The following is a 20,428-nucleotide window of genomic DNA, read 5'->3' on the forward strand; positions in this document are numbered from 1 at the left end:
ATTATGAATTTAGAAAGTGGTCTGTTTTCATTGCAGACACCACAAAAAAATGTCAGGGTAAGAAAATAAATTATATTTTGCTTTCTATGGAAAACTGAGATAGTTCCATGCACGCAGTATAGAATGCAGTATACAGTTTGGTTTATTTATTGTAACCAGGATGTTTGAGAGCAGTCTTAAATAACACCAGGGAGGCATGTGACTAAAACAAGAATTAATATCAGTAGCGTAGCTGTAAAAGAAGGCTGTTTGCGCAAGGGAACAGAACATCTAAACTTCCAGCTTGCTGTACCTTTTTACCCCAGACTTCCACCCCCTCCTTAGTGGTTCTCACCTCTGTACTATTTCTATTGCAAAATACTAGCCAAAGTTGCACAAAATCTCCCAATTTGTTCTGGTTTAGCCACCTTGGGAATCTCGCTTTCTGCCCTTTTTTTCCTGCCTCCTGTACAGTTTCCACCCCCTTCCCCCTATGTCCAAGTTCCCCCCCCTGCCTGTTTGTGTAGCTACATGTTAGATTTACTGTAAAATGAAACTAGAGAAAAAGAAGACATGTTTGATGAGTAGATCAGGGCCGTTTTCATTAGTCTGAATTGGCTGGCCAGACTGGTATATTAGTCAAATTTATGTTGTAAATCAGTCACTGTATAAATAATTATTATACACTGCTGTTGGTGGATTTGAGGCCTGGGCGGGAATGCTCATTGGAAATTTTGAAAAGAACCCCTAAAAGAGACCAATCTGGGTGTGGCTCAAGCTTTTCATGACCCCGAAAAGATACCAAAAAACTAAGAATAGAATTTATATTTGTATATTTCTTTGTGTGCAGCCCTAAACAAGACCATTATGGCTAACAATATTGGCATTTTGCTCAGAATACCCTAAGTAAGACCAAACATCTGAAGTTTACACCGCTAAGGGAGACGACAAGCATCCCTGCCCCTTTCATATGCGAGTTTCCTTCCTGGGATGTGTGGGAAAATCCTGTGATAAAGGCCCACTTCACATTCCCAACTACTGGGCTGGCCGGCCGTTTCTGACTAATGGTAAACGCCTGAAGATACTTAGGTGCAATGTTGAAGGAACATTAATGCTTTGCTTAAGTAGTTGCAGAAATCTCATGTTGTTTATCAACCAAGCTGACCAGAAATGCAGGCTCGGTTTTGTAAATTATCGTATAATTTGAGGTAGACAACACTTACTCAAAGAAATGCTGACATGAAGGTGTGTGAGCGTGAGCTTATAATTCCTTTTTTACAATTAATAAGTTTAGTGATTTATTCATGACCATGTACCATATTATACAGTCAAATAATATTAATACATAATTATAATCCCAAATAATTATAACCATAAATAACATATATCCTTGTAAAAAGCAATGATACTAATAAAAATAATAATTATGCTTAATGATTTAAAGACTTGTGTTTAGCTTTTATCTTGTCATTTTCTTTTGTCAGTTCTACAATCCTGCAGTGTCTGTAAAGTGATCTTCAATTAGCAGTGTTGAAATTAAAATGACATGAAAGAAGACAACACTTGTTAACATTGATTTGAGCTTTTATCTGAATACTTTGTTACAACCATGGTGTATCACTAGACACAGAATCATACAACTTTTATGGCAAGCGTGTAGTGTTTGTGGTACAGTTGAAAAACTTTTCGGTGAGGACTCAAGGCTTTGGCGACCAATCGATTTTTGTCTACGCTCTAATAGTTTTTCTTTGTGTCTTACCCCCACTAAGGATTTTGCCTACTAGGCCAATATGCTGCAGTACAGTTTACCTATTTTAAAAGTCTCAATATCCACATACAAATTCTCCTGACTGAACTCCATACATTTTCTTAAAGTAACAGTTGGGAGAATTTATCAAAAGATCAAACCAATTTGCCTTGAGTGATCTTTTTACTGATTCTTGTAACCTTTTCTCATAATAAAGTATTAAAATTGTGAGGAGAAATTTGATTTTGGTCACTCTTGGTGGCCATCATGAATGAAGCCTATAATATATAGATTTAGGCAAGCCTAAAAGCGGAGCTCCCCATTTATTTAATTTTCACTGGAGTTTACAATGTTTTCATTCTAGTGAATAAGCGGCCAAAGTACTAATGTTTATGGCCGTTTACAGGTTCAAGACAAATTTAAATAGCTCACGGTTAAACCGAATGTCAGCAGTACGACAGAAATAATAATCTTAAAGCGGGGCAAAATCATTACTCATGGCACGAAAAATTACTTTAGAGTACAGTAAATTATCTGCTTTCTAGCAATAGAAAATAGTTTCGCGATCCTGTTATAGTTTCGCAGCAGTTTAGTAGACTCCACAATATCTGTTACATTAATATAGGATATATTCAACGAGTAACGCAGAGTCTGTTGGATTAGCTCAATCGGTAAGGTGCCAGTTAAGGATGGGCCGATACAGGTTTTTCAAAACGATACGATATCGATACGATATTTTCTTTTTTTCTCGATATCGATATCGATATCGATATTATGACGTCATTTCCGTCCTGATGTCATTGGTTTGTCTCGTGACCATACAAAGGACAGACCTGGCATTATAAATGTTAGCCAAGAATGTTGATTTTGGTCTTTTTGCTTCACTGTTGCATCAGCAATGTGTGGACATCAAGTCAAGGCAAGAAAAATTCAAATATCGACAAGAACTTAAAAATTTTTTGAGCAAAATTGCATTTTTTAACCTCAGGTGCTGACCAGAAGACCGTAGGCTCAGGTCACGTGTGCAGTATCGAAAACGTATCGAAAGTGCGATATTTTTCGAAAGTATCGATACTTTTCAAAATTGTCAAAATATCGGTGTATCGAATATTTGGTATCGAGTATCGGCCCATCCTTAGTGCCAGTCTGCGGATCCGGAGGTCGTGAGTTCAAGTCCCAGAGGGTCGAGTTTTTTTTTTTTTACCCCGTAGCAATAAAATGGTTTGTTTATTATATCAACCCGATTTAGCTTTCGAATGCTCCTTCATGTACGATGCTGGCTTTACAGATAGACACGAAAGTCATCGATCGATTATAGGCCTTTCTCGATTATGCTAGCATTTTTTTCGGCATTTTTGGGTAAAACGAGCATTTTTTTCGTTTTTTCTTCAAAAAAGAATTGCTAGCATTTTCTGTCACTTTTCATGACTGTGATACAGATATTTTTAGCACTCAGAACTCAGAAGGATAAATAATCCTAAAGTTTCACAATTTTGATTACATAATTTAATTGTTTTCTGTCTGTTTCGACTGTTTGTGCGTTGTGTTACTTGTGTACTTGTGTTGTGTTACTTGTGTGTGTTTTTTTATTTTTATTTATTTTTATAAATAATTTTTTTAATATTTTTTTTTATAAACAAACAATTATTAAGTATCACCTGTTGTTGATATGAGCATATAATGTGAAAGTTTGTACGTTTTGTTTGAAATAAAACAAAGCATTTTTGGAATTCAAGTGGTATTTTTTAAGGAAATCAGGCATGATTTTAGCATTTTTTTGGCTTTATGCGAGAATTTCTAGTAGCATTAAATGCCAGTTTTACTAGCATAATCGAGAAAGGCCTAATCGATTATGGCTCTCAATGTCCACTTTTTTGGCGGTCGATTACTCAGTCTACACGTAATTTTCAGCTACATTTTGTTTCATTGCTTCTTGTTTTTCTTTTCAAACCTCTTTAATTTTCACTGGAGCTTACAATGTTTTCATTCTAGTGAATAAGCGGCCAAAGTACTAATGTTTATGGCGGTTTATAGGTTCAAGACAAATTTAAATAGCTCATGGGCTCCTGCTCACGGTTAAACCGAATGTCAGCAGTACGACAGAAATAATAATCTTAAAGCGGGGCAAAATCATTACTCATGGCATGAAAAATTACTTTAGAGTACAGTAAATTATCTGCTTTCTAGCAATAGAAAATAGTTTCGCGATCCTGTTATAGTTTCGCAGCAGTTTAGTAGACTCCACAATATCTATTACATTGATATAGGATATATTCAACGTGCATTTTCAGGGTCTGTCGGATTAGCTCAATCGGTAAGGTGCCAGTCTGGTAAGGTTTCTGGCATTTTAATAACAATTTACTTAACAACGCATCATTTAACACTGAGCTCATCGCCTTTTGGAATAATTGGCTAACTAAAAAAGCTGACTTTGATAACCTTCTAATATGGTGGGATAAAGCCAAATTCAACTTTAAACAAATAGCCATCTACCATGCCTCAAAACTACGCAAGATCCAGAATACACAACGCGCCACCCTGGAACGCCGGCTTGTTAACCTACAACACAAAGCTGCTTCCGGTCTTCCGGCAGATGTCGCAAATTACCTCACCGCAAAACAGCAACTGAAACAATTTGACCTCGACGACCTGGAATCGGTCAAAATTCGCACAAAAGCTCGCTTTGCCGAGGAAGGTGAGAAGAGCACGCGTTACTTCTACAACCTTGAAAAATCCCGACAGGCTGACCAGACAATAAAAATACTAACGAAAGACAATTTAGACACTATTACCGACCCCTATGACATCCTGACTGAAGCACGCAATTTCTACAAAGAATTATACACCGCTGACAGACTTGACGAAACCGCCCAAAAAGAAATATTTGATGTAAACACCCCCATTTTAAACCCGCGGGATCGCAAATGTTGCGAAGGGCTAGTTACATGTGCCGAACTTACCAAATCTGTTAAGGCCATGATCCCTAACAAATCCCCGGGCATTGATGGGTTAACTGTTAATTTTTACCAACACTTCTGGGACATCCTCGCTCCCGAACTTACCGCGGTGTACAACTTTGCGTACCACCATGGCATGCTATCCCTTTCACAATCCCGCGGTGTTATTACTCTGATTTTTAAAAAGGGAGACCGTACCCGCTTAACACAATGGCGCCCAATCTCACTTCTTACTACTGACTATAAAATTCTAACGAAAGCTCTTGCTGTAAGGCTAACATCTGTTCTACACACGATAATCCACTCTAACCAAACCGCATGTATCCCTAACCGCACAATTAACGATAATGTCAGTCTCCTACGAGACGCCATAACATATGCTAACGATCATAACGTACCACTTGCTCTAATCTCGATCGATCAACTGAAAGCTTTTGATCGTGTCTCACATTCCTTTTTGTTTCAATCACTAACCAAGTTCGGCTTTGGTCCACAATTCGTCCGGTGGATCCAGATAATCTATAACAATGTAACAAGCAGTGTAAAAACTAATGGCTGGCTAAGCGCTTTCATCACACTCGAGCGTGGGCTTAGACAAGGATGTCCCTTGTCAGCCCCACTCTATATTATAACTGCCGAACTAATGGCTATTCACATCCGACGTAATCCTAATATTCATGGACTTAAACCGCCTAACTCAACAGAGGAAACCAAACTATCGCAATATGCAGACGATACCTCCCTACTGTTGACCGACGACCACTCAATACGTCACGCATTTAATACCCTACAACTCTACGAACGCGCTTCTGGTGCAAGAGTTAACAACTCCAAATGTAAGGGGCTCTGGTCCGGTGCTTTTAGGCATCGCACTGACCAGCTCTTCCATTTCGACTGGTACAATGACTACATACCGGACAAAATACTTGGACTATACTTCGGGAACATCGATTGTACTCGTCTTAATATTCAACCTCGTCTAACAAAAATCAATAACACAATAACTGCTTGGTCCTGCCGTGATCTTAGTTTTAAAGGCAAAACTTTGGTCATTAATGGACTGTTAACCTCAGTGCTCTGGTATCACGCCACGGCTCTAACAATTCCACCATGGGCTGTTCGTGACATCGAACAAGCCATCTATCGTTTTTTCTGGTCTAACAAGAAGCCACTTGTTAACCGTGACATTCTCGCGCTACCCCGCGACGAGGGTGGGTTCAACGTACATCGCATTGGGACGAAAATAACGGCTTTACGCCTCACTACACTACGTCGTTTACTTAGCCCCGAATCTGCAAGTTGGAAATATTTCGTCTCCCATTATTTACGTGTAGCCGGGTTCACACTGGGTTCCCGAACCTTAGCTACCTCTTTCAAACCCCATCATATCGACCAGTCAATCCCCGCTTTCCATAGGGAACTATTAATAGCGTGGACAAAACTCCAACCCCATGTTTCACGGGACCCACTCCCCGCATCCCTCATCGACATTTTGGCTGAACCTCTATTCCTAAACCCCAATATTACCAGTTTAGACAACACGCTCTTGTTCAGACATTGGATTACATCTGGTGTCACGCAAGTGCGTGACATCTGTTACCTCGCTATCCCCGGCTTACTCCCTGCCCGCGCTATATGCGAACTCCTCCCGGACACCCCACCGGAACAGGTTTTACGGGAACTGCAGACCATCCAAGCAGCCCTCCCTGACGCGTGGTCCCGCCTAATCTCCACACAGTGTACATTCCACCGCGCCACCACCCCAGTTACTTTTATCCTTAACACCCCGCGGACTCCACTTGCTAACCTCACTACACGACTCTTCTACCTTATACTCACGAAAGACTCAAACACGGAGGCCCACGGCCTACAGTACTGGAAACGGAACCTTCACCCCACTCCGAACTTCAATGCTTCCTTTTGGAAGTCATTATACTGCCCCCTGCTCCCCAATAAGTACGGGGACATTGCTTGGAAAATAGCCCACCGTGTACTCCTCACGGCCTACTCACTCTTTAAAATAAACGTCTACCACACGATTACTTGCCACAACTGCACTGCAACTGAAACAATAGACCACCTGTTCTTACAGTGTCCAACAGTACTGCCTTTCTGGTCAACAGTAAAGGCTTATATCAGTGACATCTCAGACAAAACGATTACTTTGACAGACCAAATTATCCTCTTTGGAATTCAACTTAAGAAATCAAATAAGCACATAAGGAATAAGATCCATTTAATCAACTTTCTATTACATATGGCAAGGTATGCCATTCAAAAATCTGCGGTAGAATACCGTATTCATAGCAACATTCTTCCTATCTCAGCAATTTTTAAGTCTATGATTAAACAAATTATAGCTCAAGATTTTAAATTACACAACGCGAAAGGAACACAGTATCTTTTCCCTTTCAAATGGTGTATCAATAACACAATCGTGACTGTAGTTAATGATAAGCTATGTTTTAACATTTAATGTAAGAATCTCTCTTTAGTAGTCCTTAGTGGTTACCAATAAGCTGACTTTCTGTTCAACCTGTAAAACAACGAAAAACACTGCTGTAAGTAATCTGTAGAAATAGCAATAACGAATACAAACTTAATGTACTCGCTCTGAAAACTATCTAGTTAAGTATTAAAATTGTAAATAAACAGCTCACAAAAGAGCTGTCTTAGCAGAAATAAAAAAAAAAAAAAAAAAAAAAAGGTGCCAGTCTGCGGATCCGGAGGTCGTGAGTTCAAATCCCGGAGGGTCAAGTTTTTTTTTTTTTTTCCTTTTTTTTTTCTTTTTTTTTTTTTACCCCGTAGCAATAAAATGGTTTGTTTATTCTATCAACCCGATTTAGCTTTCGAATGCTCGTTCATGTACGATGCTGGCTTTACAGATAGACACGAAAGTCATCGATCGATTATGGCTCTCAATGTCCACTTTTTTGGCGGTCGATTACTTTCTACACGTAATTTTCAGCCACATTTTGTTTCATTGCTTCTTGTTTTTCTTTTCAAACCTCTTTAAATTTTAAAGGCCGCCTTTATACGGCCGCCTTTATACGGCCTTCTTGCTTCACTATTTCTACCATCAAACTATGGCGGCCATCTTGCGCGACTCCGTACGCCGTACGTACGCGCCCGCGAACCATGCCGCTATCCATGTTGACCATGAAAACTCATTTCCATAGTGTTCCTTCTTTCATACCATTTGCCTGTCTATGGGGCTCCGCACAAGGCGCCTTCGGCGCCTTGCGAGCTCCGCTAATATTATTGTCTCGGTAATGTTGTACCAGAGGCCCATAAAACAAAAGAAATCTTATTTTATTTGCCCTCCAAAAAAGCTGATTGAGCTTGTCATGTCATCTACTAGGTCAACATTTCCTTTATAATGCAGGTTGTTTATGTTGGTGAATTTTAATTTATGGGGGAGCAGGTATGGCGTAGTGATGAAAGTGCCCGGCTCCTACCAATGTGGTCTGGGTTTGAATCCGGCCGGGTGCCATATGTGGGTTGAGTTTGTTGCTGGTTCTCGCCTTGCTCCGAGGGTTTTTCTCCGGTTTCCTCCCTCCTTAAAAACTAACATTTCCAATTGCCAATTCGACCTCCCGCATGAAAACCAGCTAGAGCTGATGTGGTTTCCTCTCTAAATACAGTATTTTTTTAAAAATTATATGTCGCAAAACTCATCTTGTGCCGGTTTCATAGCCAAGCATAGTTTGTCCAAATCCTAAGTTTATATCGAGCTAAAATTGAACACAACACAAAACTTCCTCACAAAATATTTATTCTAAACTGGACAGCAAAAATTCTATATTTACATAGTTAACAAGTTACTAATATCAGTTAAAGTCCATCACTTAAATTGCATTCAAGACAAAGTTGTAAATGAAATTATCTACAGTTGTGAATACTACAAACTCAATTTTGAAACTGATTAAAAAAATCTAAAAAGGTAGAATGATACCAAAAAACTTATATTAATAAGGAACAAAATTTTCAACAACTCTGCTGCCTTCTACATTTTGTATATAAGCTTTCTAATATCTAAAGCTTACAGTTCAAATTACTAACACAGTGACTTGTTTAAGTACACTTACAATCACTGCTAAAACTTGAATCAAATCAGCTCGATTAGCAAAATCTGAAAGTTCAGTCTTGTTATTCTTAAGTTATAAATATCTACAGTTCTGTTACTTAAAAACAATTTTGGTCTAAAACCATTTTGAAAGTTAGAATGATGTCATAAAAACTTAGGAACAGAATTTTTGACAACTCTCTGGTGCCTTCTACAGTTGTGTATTAATACAGTTCAAATTATTAACACAGTGACTCATTTAAGTAAACCTACAATCGCTGCTTAACCTTGGAGCAAGTAAGTGGTGGACCTTTAGAAATCAACGGAGGAGTGATTGCCTACATTAAAATTCTACCTCCAGCTCCCAAGACAAAAAAAACCCACAAGCAAAAAAATATACTATTATTCTGCTTAAAAAAATCCTGCTGAGCATGCACACCTAAAAAATTCCCAGCAGTGTCAGTGAACTGTGAACTAAGGCTGGAAAAAACTCATTCAATGAAATTTTTTACCCGAAGATTGCCTTGATTTGTAATGGTCGAATTTTGGCGCCATTTTCTTTTCAACTCACAAGGAGGACCTCTCGGGAAACACAACATTTTTTTGATTGGATAATTTCGATCCTACATCCCAGCAAAATGTCGCCAAGCGATGATTTTCATTTCAGTTTGACAGTTTCACGCTTCTGGCGAAGGCTGGGTTTTCTGTCTGTACTTGTTTAAATGCTGCTGGCTACAAATAACCTTCAAAGTTGAAAAGTTTGGTTTGCTAGAAATCCTTTGGAGTTGAAAAGACAATATTTTATTTCGTTTCAAAACGCTACATGAAGCAAACACAACTTTCAGATACAAGCAATGGATTTGCTGCCGTCGATAAAAGAGCTAAGAATGATGTTTTGTTTTGTCTTTCTTTCTGTGTACAATTTTCTTTGAATTGAGTAGCTTATTAAAGTGTTTTTGCCTGATATATTTGTGGTGTTTGCTACATGTCTTCTCCTAACACGATATTTTAACTGGTATTTAGCTGAGTGACCTTTGTTTTTCAAAAACTCCGTAAATATAAAACCACATCTTACACAAGATGTTTGAATCATTGTCAAATGATATAAAACACACAAATTCATCTTACCTAGACACCTGTTGTTGTATTGAAGATGTAAAGCGACTTCAATCTTAACATGATTCATATCTTCACACATCAGTCACTGACATGAAAACTTCTCTTCATTTATTTTAAGATTGTTTTGAGTTTTTTTTACGGAGTTCCTGTTTTATCTTTTTCAGTCGGTCACCCAACAACAATAATCCTTACAATTTGTTTAGTTGATATTTTTTGAAAGACAATGACAATAGTTTTGAAATAATTTTAAAAGAAGATGAACTCGCAATTAGGATTAGCATCTTGGATGCGCTGTTCAGCTTCACGTGTTATGTTTGGATTGAAACTGAGGTTTAACCATTTTACATTTGTATTTACAAGTTTATCACTTAAATAATTTAATCCTTTATCTGTAATGCTATTCACACTGAGGTTTAACGATTTTACATTTGTATTAACAAGTTTATCACTTAAATAATTTAATCCTTTATCTGTAATATTATTGTCACTGAGGTTTAACGATTTTACATTTGTATTAACAAGTTTATCACTTAAATAATTTAATCCTTTATCTGTAATATTATTGTCACTGAGGTTTAACGATTTTACATTTGTATTAACAAGTTTATCACTTAAATAATTTAATCCTTTATCTGTAATATTATTGCCACTGAGGTTTAACGATTTTATTTTCGTATTTACAAGTTTATCACTTAAATAATTTAATCCTTTATCTGTAATGCTATTCACACTGAGGTTTAACGATTTTACATTTGTATTAACAAGTTTATCACTTAAATAATTTAATCCTTTATCTGTAAAATTATTGCCACCGAGGTTTAATGATTTTACTTTTGTATTTAGAAGTTTATCACTTAAATAATTTAATCCTTTATCTGTAATGCTATTCACACTGAGGTTTAACGATTCTAAATTACTATTTACAATTCCTTTACTCAATTGTTTTACACCTTCATCTCCTATCCTATTGAACCCGAGGTTTAAGTGCGTTAGTTGACTATTGTCATTGTCAAACAACTTTGTAATCTCTGCAAAACCCAACGGGCCAAAGTTATTAATGAACAAATTTATGAGTGAAATTTGTTGCACATGTTTAAACACATGCACTATTGCTGTACAGTCAGCAGGAGCGAGACTACACTCACTAAAATCTACAGCATTACATCTAATGCTTTCTAACTTGCTTTGTACTACGTTTGATTCACTGCCTTCATGAAGACATTTTAATATTGTCAGTGCTAAATGTTTTTCGCTGTAAGTCGGCCAACAGATAAATGTGCGTAGCTCTGACTCGGGTGGCATATCCATCAGCTGCATTTCATCTTTCTCTTTTGTTTTCTCGGGAAGCAGGTCGGTAAAGATCTTCATCAATTGCTCATCTCGTTCACCGAGCAAGCCAGCAACAAACAGCAAAACAACTTGCCATTCACCTTCATCGATGTAATCTTTAACAAATGTTCTCAATTCTGCTTCATTCATGGTTTCGGTTATATGCTTCGCTGCAAGAAATTCCTGCATTGTCAAGTGCATGAAACAGAACTGTTCTTCGCTCGTGTCAGGGCTACTGCGATGATCCCGCATTTGGTAGAAAAGTGCACTTTTTTCCAATTCCTGTGGTACTTCGCTTGATCCAAAGATTAATTTTCCTTCTTTAATACCTTCAAATGAAAGTTTTCCTAGTAGTTTGAATTGCTGTTTTTCTCTATTTGTCGCTTCGGGAGGTAAGCTTAAATTATCTAATTCAATTCCTTCCTGGCTAGGATCATTGTCTTTCTTGTCGCGCGTGAAGAAAAATATTCTCATGACTTCATTGTACAATTTAGTAAGTTTTGCAGGAAGGCTTATATCACTTAAGTTTTTTTCCATCTCCACGTGGAAGCGTACGTTTCGCAGCAGGCTGGAGCAAATGATTTGACAGTTAACTGGAACGTAGCACAGTGAGCGTAAGTTCGCATTCCCGCGGATGTGTTCCTTTATCTTTTCTCCTACGCCGCTCAATTTTTTCTCTGCATCTTTTGTAAAGTTTTCCACAAATCTGTCAACGTCCTCGGCTGTAAAGCCAAGAATTTCAAATGTGTTGTCAATGTTCAAATGACGGACGCTTGACACGGCCGTGGCTCTTGTAGTTGTTAAAACAGTGGCTCCGGAGAGAAATTCTCCCTTCATTAGTTTGGAATATAAGGCATGGATAGGCATCTTCTCGTCAACTTTGCTATTGTAGTTACTGTCGGACGGCTTAGCGATACTTGAGTGTTTTTTATATTCGTCCAAGCCATCGAACAAGATCAGAACCTCCTCAGGATTGTCACGAACATAATTCCAGACCTCAGGAGGGAGATCTGTCTCTGAAAATTCCGCGTGGTTGAGTAGCTCGCGAAGATTGATATTTTCTTCCGGTTTGAATCTTCTGAACTTGATAAGGAAAGCAATCTCAAACTTTTTGAACAGCTTACCCGATGCCCAGTCTCGAAAAAACTTAGTGCAAAGGCAAGTTTTGCCAATCCCAGGACGACCAACAAGTAGTATCTTCTTTTTAGCGTCGACAATATCTTCTGGTCTTTTCAGTGGTTGAATTTTGTTGTCTTGTATTGGGACTAGTTCGTTTAGTAGTTCCTCTCTACGTCTATCTTTGATCAAGTCGTATTTTGCTCTGTCGGGAATAAGAACTAACTTGGTATAAATGTTGTCAAACGCCAGAATTGTTCTCTTGCCTTCACCTGGTTTAGGTTGATAGGGTGGCTTGATATCTGCGAGTGTCTCTGTATCTGCAATAATTTTTTTCTTCAGGTTTTTGATGAATGATGAAAGCTCAGAGTTGGAATTCAGATAATATGCAAGAAACGCAGAATCTTTGAGGAATTTTCTCCCTTTTCTTGCTAGAAGTGATAAGATCCAGATGATCTCGAGCAGAATATAAAACAAAAAAAGCCAATTCACCACTGTTACAGCGTACATCCAGAAGGTTTTGTTTGTTGCTCTTTGGTTGTGACACTCGTATATTGTCCTGTTCTGAATGTTACCGCCTGACGCATTCGCCGCCCGACTGCTTTCTGGCGTATCATCACAATCGAAATTGGAAGGGAAGCTCGAAGGATAAAGAAATTTAGTTTGTAAGACAATAAACGTTACTCCTAAAACAAGTCTGGCGGCAAGTTGACAACTATACGCTACAGCCACTCTGTGTGTTTTCGGTGGGCGCGGTCCCTCGGCATCTGTCTTTCTGGCGTCCAGCAGTCGATCAACTCTCGACGTTACGGTTTGGGAATAAATAATGCAAACAATTCCAATAAAAAAAAAGTTGACGATCACAAAGGCATAGACGGGAACACCAAATTGGTTGTATCGCTCCCGGTACTGATCGAAACACTTGCCTTGCACGACGTCTTTCTTTTCACTTTTCACAGCACAGCGGAAATCGAATCTTGTCTCATTGTTCTCAATATCTGCAAAGATGCTACACAAGATGACTCCGACTATGGTCCACGCAATCATTGCGAAGTAGCTAACCTTGTTAAAGGTTTTGGGTTTCAAGAACTCGTTCAGTTTATCCATTTTGTGTACGATCGCGATTCGCGCTCAGTAGGATCTGTGAAAATAACATTGATTGGAATGAGTAAAGTCAGGCCTGGAGTAAATTAAAGTTGAAATATTTCACAGACCACAGCGATTATTATATTGCCAACTATTGTGCCTGTTGAAATAAAGGGGTTTTTTAACTGCTCTAAATGTCATAATAGTCAAATCGATATATTAGATTCTCTTTTTGCAATCCACAGTTGCATTTCAACATGATAAAATTAAGGCCATCCCCTTTTTTTTTTTCGTTTATCGTCGTATGTGTTTTCTGATTTTGGGTCGGTCGGTCGGAATTAAAAAAAAAAAATTCAAAAAAAAAAAAGTTGATAAGGAGTCTGGAACTAGGAGGCCCGGTACCTCAGCATAATGTCCGTGGAGCCTGGAAACAAGAAGACATGGTTACAAAGTCAACATGGCGGCAATGGAGGAAGGAAAAATCGACGTCGTGGTTAAACTCAAACAAGAACAGCGTAAAAAGGATGAAACATTATTTAAAATAATGTGTCATTGCCTTCTATACCTTCTGTATAAATTTTTTTTTTTTTTTTGAAAACGCGAAAATCTGGGTCGGTCGGACGACGCTAAACAGAGAAAAAAAAGGAGATGGCCTAAGTATTTAGTACAAAAAATGAATATAATTTACGTGAGCCACGTCAGAAAATATTTCGTAACGGTAACTGACAGGTTTTGTAATAAGGCAAGTCGCCCCACATTAGCTTTGTACACATTAGATCCGTTTGTTCGCTGATAATTTAGAGACAGCGGATTTCGCAACCAACACCATCCCAATAAATGCAATAATGAATAAACTACGTCTCAATTGCCTAGCAGTCCGGCTTCTTTTTTTAGTAAAGTATATATTTATTAAGATAATGATCGAGTGTTTGCATGACTTAGTCAAATAATTCTTTCTGTTTTCTGATTTCAAGTTAGCAGCCCACTGTACCAGAAGTACTTCTGACTGTACTATTTATCTTAGAAATAAGCTGTGGTTCGCAATTGTACGCTTTACCAACTTTGTTTCGTTTTGCTTATCTCTCTGGCTAATTCTCAAGAATGTTTTGTGGTCGTTTGATAATTTGTCTACTGTTGTGTGCATGAACAGAATAACATCATGAAAATATTGAAGGGCCGCAGCCAGGATAAAACATGTTATAAAATTCAGTTGAAAACGATCTCTGGCTAAAAAGCTTTAAGAATACGAGCTTTCGGCTGTTTGAACCACAGCCTTCAACGGGTAAAATGTTAAAAAGGTTCCTTATAAAATTTTAGAATAACATCAGTTGATACAATAATTGTTCAGCGAAAAACATCTTGCGATGTCACTTACATCGCGAACATTTTTTCACGACTTGAACCATGAGTTTTGACCGCACGTTTTACAAGTACTTTTAGCCATATTTTCTAGTACATTAGCAATCGTTTATGACTTAGAAGTTTAATTATAAATTCCAACCAAAGTAGTTTTGGCTGTTTTGCAAAGTTTCCGCCCATAACAGTTGGTTTATAACTGAAACACGGAGCAGCAATATTCCTAGTCAATACTCCTCTACTACAGTATTTTGGTAGAAATGAGCACGCCACTCGTACCGTTTCTTTCAAGGTTTACTCTTTTATATCTAGCCAGCATTCTCTGCAAGCAATACCACATTCGCTTGAATGGCATGTTTCCGCCATCGTAAAAGAAACAAATCTTCCCTGATGATTAAAGCGAAGGGAAAAAGCTTTACATTATGGCTGAACGGTTTGGAATGCTTCGAAATGCTCTTATACATTCTCTATAAGAGTCATGCAAAATTATCGGTAAGCGCCGGAGAGTTCGGTATCATAGCGACTTCTTTATTTGACACTCATGAGATGAGATTGCGATGGACAAGAGCTAGACGAAACTCACAGACAATCCTCATCAGTGTTAGTATATTCAGTTCCTTCTAATTATTGTCCGTCATGTTTTACTCATCCAATTCAACTATCGCATAAAGATCGCTCTTTTTCATCATTACAGTAACTTTCAGCCTTTACTATGTACAGTCGGTTGCAAAAGACTTGCGGTTATGCCAACTTATGCGGCGACAATTGCTGTGCTATTGAAGCTAAAATAAGACACTAGCTAAATTAGCTTGGATTATAACCACACATATCCAGGTTTAACCCTAATGTTTTGAGAAAAGAAAAAAAAAACCAACCTGCATTCACGGAAATCCAACTAAAAGCGGGCGAATTCAAAATCAAAGATCCGACAAAAAGTTTTGGATTTACAGACTAAAGTTTGAGTGGACGGCGTATCTGGGTGGATACTGCATTTGAGGAATGAAATCTCCTTCTTCCTTGGCAAACAGATGCCCCACGCCCCAATTCTGTCATTCCTCCTCCCCTATAAAACCATATAAGGAGGACATTTTTGACAAGAATATAAATTGGCATGTATTGAGTTAGCCTCGTAGGCAGACAGTATTGTTTATGATCTGAACTGATCACCACTGGAAAAGTGATTGATGGGTAGGACATCCTATACGACAAGTTGGAATGATCCTTCACATAATCCTTCAAAGGCTTGTAAGATTTTTGTGTTTTTGTTGAGAAGTGCCTTTTATACCTCAACCGGTATTGATTTATCAGTATTTCTTTGCTGTGTTCCATTGAAACTATTTTGTCAGAAATGTTCGATACCGAACAGGATCTAACCAGCTAACTGTCAGCTATAACTAATCATGAAGTATACCGAATTCCAATACTTTGGGAATATATAAATGAAGGGGATCAGTATCCTTCCAACACTGTTTTTTTTTTCTCTTTTACTTAGTTCAGTGGTTGTTGAAAATGTAAAAGACAAGTCATGCCACACCAGATGTGTGTACATTGGATACGTTTATTCTTTGTTTTGATTTCAAAATCTACCGATCTGTTGATAACTCTCACAAACTCCTTTTGTTCTATAAACCGATTTAGACAAATCCTTTCGGTTATGAACAAGATGTCATATGATCGATCAAATTGCAATCATATTTTCACGTCCAAGTACTCGTACTGAAATTACCTACATTAAAAATACTTTATCAGTTGCCCAGGTCCAAGCAATTATCGAAGTATACAGTTTTGAAGTATTTTTCGCCGAAATAGCAACCACTGAAGGTTGAACATGCTTTCGATTCGCATTTATAATACATCAGAGAGCAGATTTAGCGATCAACATCATTTTGTCCAATGATGATATATTAAAATGAACAAACTACGTCCCAACCGGCCTGCACTCTTTTCTAGGCGCAGGTAATAGTTAGATCGAGAAAAAATAATTGAGATAATGATTGAGTGTTGGCATTGACTTCATCAAATAATTCTTCCCTTTTTCCGATTTCAAGTTAGGGAGTTGAATCGAAATAGAAACATAGTTAGTAGAAATTAATGAGCAGTATTTCGCAACTGTTGCAGACTACGCTTGACAAGCTCAGTATTCTATTTTTAGCCGATTTGAAGACAATAGATTTCACTGTCCCGTCGTTACGAACTTTTACACGTCCTCTTCTTCACTAATTTGCTTATCTCTTGGGCTAATTCTCAAGGATCGTTTTGTGGTCTTTTGCCTTCTTTTGTGCTGTGAACAGAATTGTTTTGTTAAGCGAAAACATCTTGAGATGTCACTCACATTGCGAACATATTTTTACGACTTAAACCATTTTCACCACACGTTTAACTTTTACAAGTACTTTTAGTCACATTTTCTAGCACTTTAGCAATAGTTGATGACTTGGAAGCCAAAATTGATCGCAATCAAAAAAGTATGTAGTTTTGGCTGTTTTGCAATGTTTTCGCCCATAACAATCGGCTTATATCTGAAACACGGAGCAGCAATTTCCCGTCAATATCGAAATCAGGGCGAGTTTCTGCAATGATGAAATCATACCACTAGCTGGAAAAAATATGCGATAGTTTCCTTTCTGGGAAAAGATGTTGATTACACTGAATTGAGTTGGATGAGTAACAAATATGACGGTCAATGATTAGGACAAACGGAATATACTAACACAGATGACCAGTGTCTGTGAATTTCGTCGCAGACCAGAGTCAACAACAAGCTTTATTTGCATGACTACATAGGAATTTGGTAGTATAAATAAGCTGTGTTTCGCAACTGTGTGTTCTTCACTAACTCAGTGTTTTATTTAATCATACTCGTCCTCTCCGTTTTGCTTATCTCTTTGGCTAATTCTCAAGAATTTTTTGTGGCAGTTTAATAATTTGTCTAGTGTTGATGTGTACTATGAACAAAATAACATCAGTTGATACAATAATTGTTCACCGAAAAACATCTTGAGATGTCACTTACATTGCAAACATATTTTCACGACTTAAACCATCAGTTTCACCGCACAGGTTAATTAAAAATAACCAAAGTATGTAGTTTTGGCTGTTTTGCAAAGTTTCCGCCCATAACAGTTGGTTTATATCTGAAACATGGAGAAGCAATATGCCTTCAATACTCCTCTACTAACTTTGGTAGAAATGAGCAGTATTTTGCAACTGTACATAGTAAAGGCTGAGAGTTTCAGCAATGATGAAAAAGAGCGGTCTTTATGCGATAGTTGATTACGTACACTTAATTGATTTGGATGAGTAAAATATATGACGGTCAATGTTTAGAAGAAACTGAATATACTAACACTGATGACCCGAGTGTCTGTGAGTTTCGTCTAGCTCTCTTCGATACAATCGCTGCGCGGCTAATGATTGTCGAATAAAGAAATCGCTAGATCACAAAGTAAGAGCTATCGCTTACTGATAATTTTGCATGTCCCTTATAGAGAATCTAAAAGCAAAAAAATGGAGTTGAAAAATCAGTTTTTGGAAGCATTCCAAAGCGTTCAGCCATATTGTAAAGCTTTTTCCTTCGATTGAATCATAAACGAGTTGTGTCTATAACGACGGCGCAATCATGCCAAGCGAATGTGATGTCGATAGAAGAGAATACTGGCTAGATGTAAAAGAGCGAACCTTAATGTACGAGTGGCGTTGCGGTTATACCAATCAATGCGGCGACAATAACTGTGCCACTGAAGATAAATAAGGTCACTAGCTAGATTAGCTTCTAAAGATTCTAACCACATATATCCAGGTTAAACCCTAAAGTTTTGAAAAAAAGAAATATAAAACCAACCTGCATTCACAGAAGTCCAAAGAATACGGCAAGGCAAATTCAAATCAAAGAGTTTTGGATCAGACTAAAGTTTTTGGACGGCGTACTTGGATGGATGCTAAGTTGCTATGCTGCATTTGGGAATGCTTGGCAACAGACGCTACACGCCCCGATTCTGTCATTTCTCCTCCCCTAAGCCATATAAGGAGGACATTTTTTAAAATAATTTTAATTGCCATGTATTGAGTTAGCCTCCTACGCAGACAGCAGTATTGTTCATGATCACATCTGACCTGTTTACCATTAAAAAAGTGATTGATGGGTAGGACAAGTTGGAATGGTCCTTCAAAGGATCCTTCAAAGGCTTGTAAGATTTTTTGTGTGATTGCTGAGAGGTGCCTTTATACCTCAACCGGTATTGATTTATCAGTAATTCTTTGCTGTGTTCCAATGAAACTATTTTGACAGAAATGTTCGATACTGAACAGGATATAACCAGCTAACTGTCAGCTATAAATTATCATGAAGTATATATAAATGATGGGGATCAGTATCCTTTCAACACTGTTTTTTCTGTTTTACTTTAGTTCAGTGGTTGTTGAAAATGTAAAAGACAAGTCATGCCAAACCAGATGTGTGTAGATTAGATACGTTTATTCTTTGTTTTGATTTCAAAATCTACCGATCTGTTGATAACTCTCACAAACTCCTTTTGTTCTATAAACCGATTTAGACAAATCCTTTCGGTTATGAAGATGTCATATGATCGATCAAATTGCAATCATATTTTCACGTCCAAGTACTCGTACTGAAATTACCCACATTAAAAATACTTTATCAGTTGTCCAGGTCTAAGCAATTATCGAAGTATTCAGTTTTGAAGTATTTTTTGCCGAAATAGTAACCACTGAAGCTTGAACATGCTTTCGATTCGCATTTATAATACATCAGAGAGCAGATTTAGCGATCATATTGATAAATGAACAAACTACGTCCCCACAGCACTCTTTTCGGCAAGGCGCAGGTAATAGTGAGTAAACGGAGAATGATCGAGTGTTCGCATGAGACTTTATCAAATAATTCTTCCCATTTTCCGAAGTAGAATCGAAATAGAAACATAGTTAGTAGAAATGAGCAGCATTCGCAACTGTGTAGACTACGCTTCACAAACTCAGTATTTTATTTTTAACTAATTTCAAGACAACAGATATCACTGTTCGTCGTTAAGAACTTTTACACGTCGTCTTCACTTCTTTGCTTACAATGTATCTCTTGGGCTAATTCTCAAGGAGCGTTTTGTGGCCTTTTGCCTACTCTTGTGCTGCGAACAGAGTTGATTTGTTCAGTGATATAAAACATCTTGAGATGTCACTCACATTTTACGACTAAATAAACCATTTCACCACACGTTTAACTTTCACAAGTACTTTTAGCCACATTTTCTAGCACTTCATCGATTGTTTATGACTTAGAAGCCAAGATTGATCACAAATAACCAAAGTATGTAGTTTTGGCTGTTTTGCAATGTTTTCGCCCATAACAGTCGGCTTACATATCGAAATCAGGGAGAGTAGTTTCTGCCATTTTGAACTCATGCCACTAGCTGGAAAAAGGAACGATCTTTATGCGATAGTTTCCTTTCTGGAAAAAGATGTTGATTTCACTGAATTAATTTGGATGAGTAACAAATATGATGGTCGATGATAAATAGAAACTGAATATACAAACACTGATGACAAGGTTCGACTATGCTCTTTTACAGTTCTTTTCTAGCGCGGTCTCGGCTTATGATTTCGAATATGGAAGTCGTTAGAGCTGACCTTTGCATGTCTGTTATAAATAATCTAGAGTAA

At 37.7% G+C, this 20,428-nt stretch overlaps 3 protein-coding genes across 8 annotated transcripts in view; 1 reads left to right on the forward strand and 2 right to left on the reverse strand.

Moving 5' to 3' along the window:
• LOC144646530 (ankyrin repeat domain-containing protein 13B-like) overlaps window positions 1-20,428 on the forward strand; it is a 207,926-nt gene that overhangs the window by 162,207 nt on the left and 25,291 nt on the right. The gene's annotated exons all lie outside the window — the stretch shown is intronic.
• Window positions 1-20,428, reverse strand: part of LOC144646509 (uncharacterized) — a 41,042-nt gene that overhangs the window by 18,870 nt on the left and 1,744 nt on the right. The gene's annotated exons all lie outside the window — the stretch shown is intronic.
• LOC144646495 (uncharacterized) lies at window positions 8,442-19,058 on the reverse strand. 2 transcript variants are annotated; one of them, XM_078506098.1, is made up of 2 exons: window positions 18,597-19,058; window positions 8,442-13,454 (listed from the first exon to the last, which is right to left on the reverse strand). In XM_078506098.1, exon 2 carries the CDS (start codon window positions 13,418-13,420, stop codon window positions 10,115-10,117), a length of 3,306 nt encoding a protein of 1,101 aa, XP_078362224.1. In that variant the 5' UTR covers window positions 13,421-13,454; window positions 18,597-19,058; the 3' UTR covers window positions 8,442-10,114. The 2 variants fall into 2 exon arrangements, with proteins under 2 accessions (XP_078362224.1, XP_078362225.1); XM_078506099.1 differs by lacking the exon at window positions 18,597-19,058 and adding an exon at window positions 15,631-15,784.

Source organism: Oculina patagonica, chromosome 3, assembly GCF_052425735.1.
Source record: "Oculina patagonica isolate OP01 chromosome 3, crgOcupat, whole genome shotgun sequence".
In the NCBI taxonomy this organism is placed as follows: domain Eukaryota; kingdom Metazoa; phylum Cnidaria; class Anthozoa; order Scleractinia; family Oculinidae; genus Oculina; species Oculina patagonica.

What these genes read in the sequence shown, in the direction of transcription:
- LOC144646495 (XM_078506098.1), bottom strand. Translation starts at nt 13,420, where the DNA reads ATGGATAAACTGAACGAGTTCTTGAAACCCAAAACCTTTAACAAGGTT.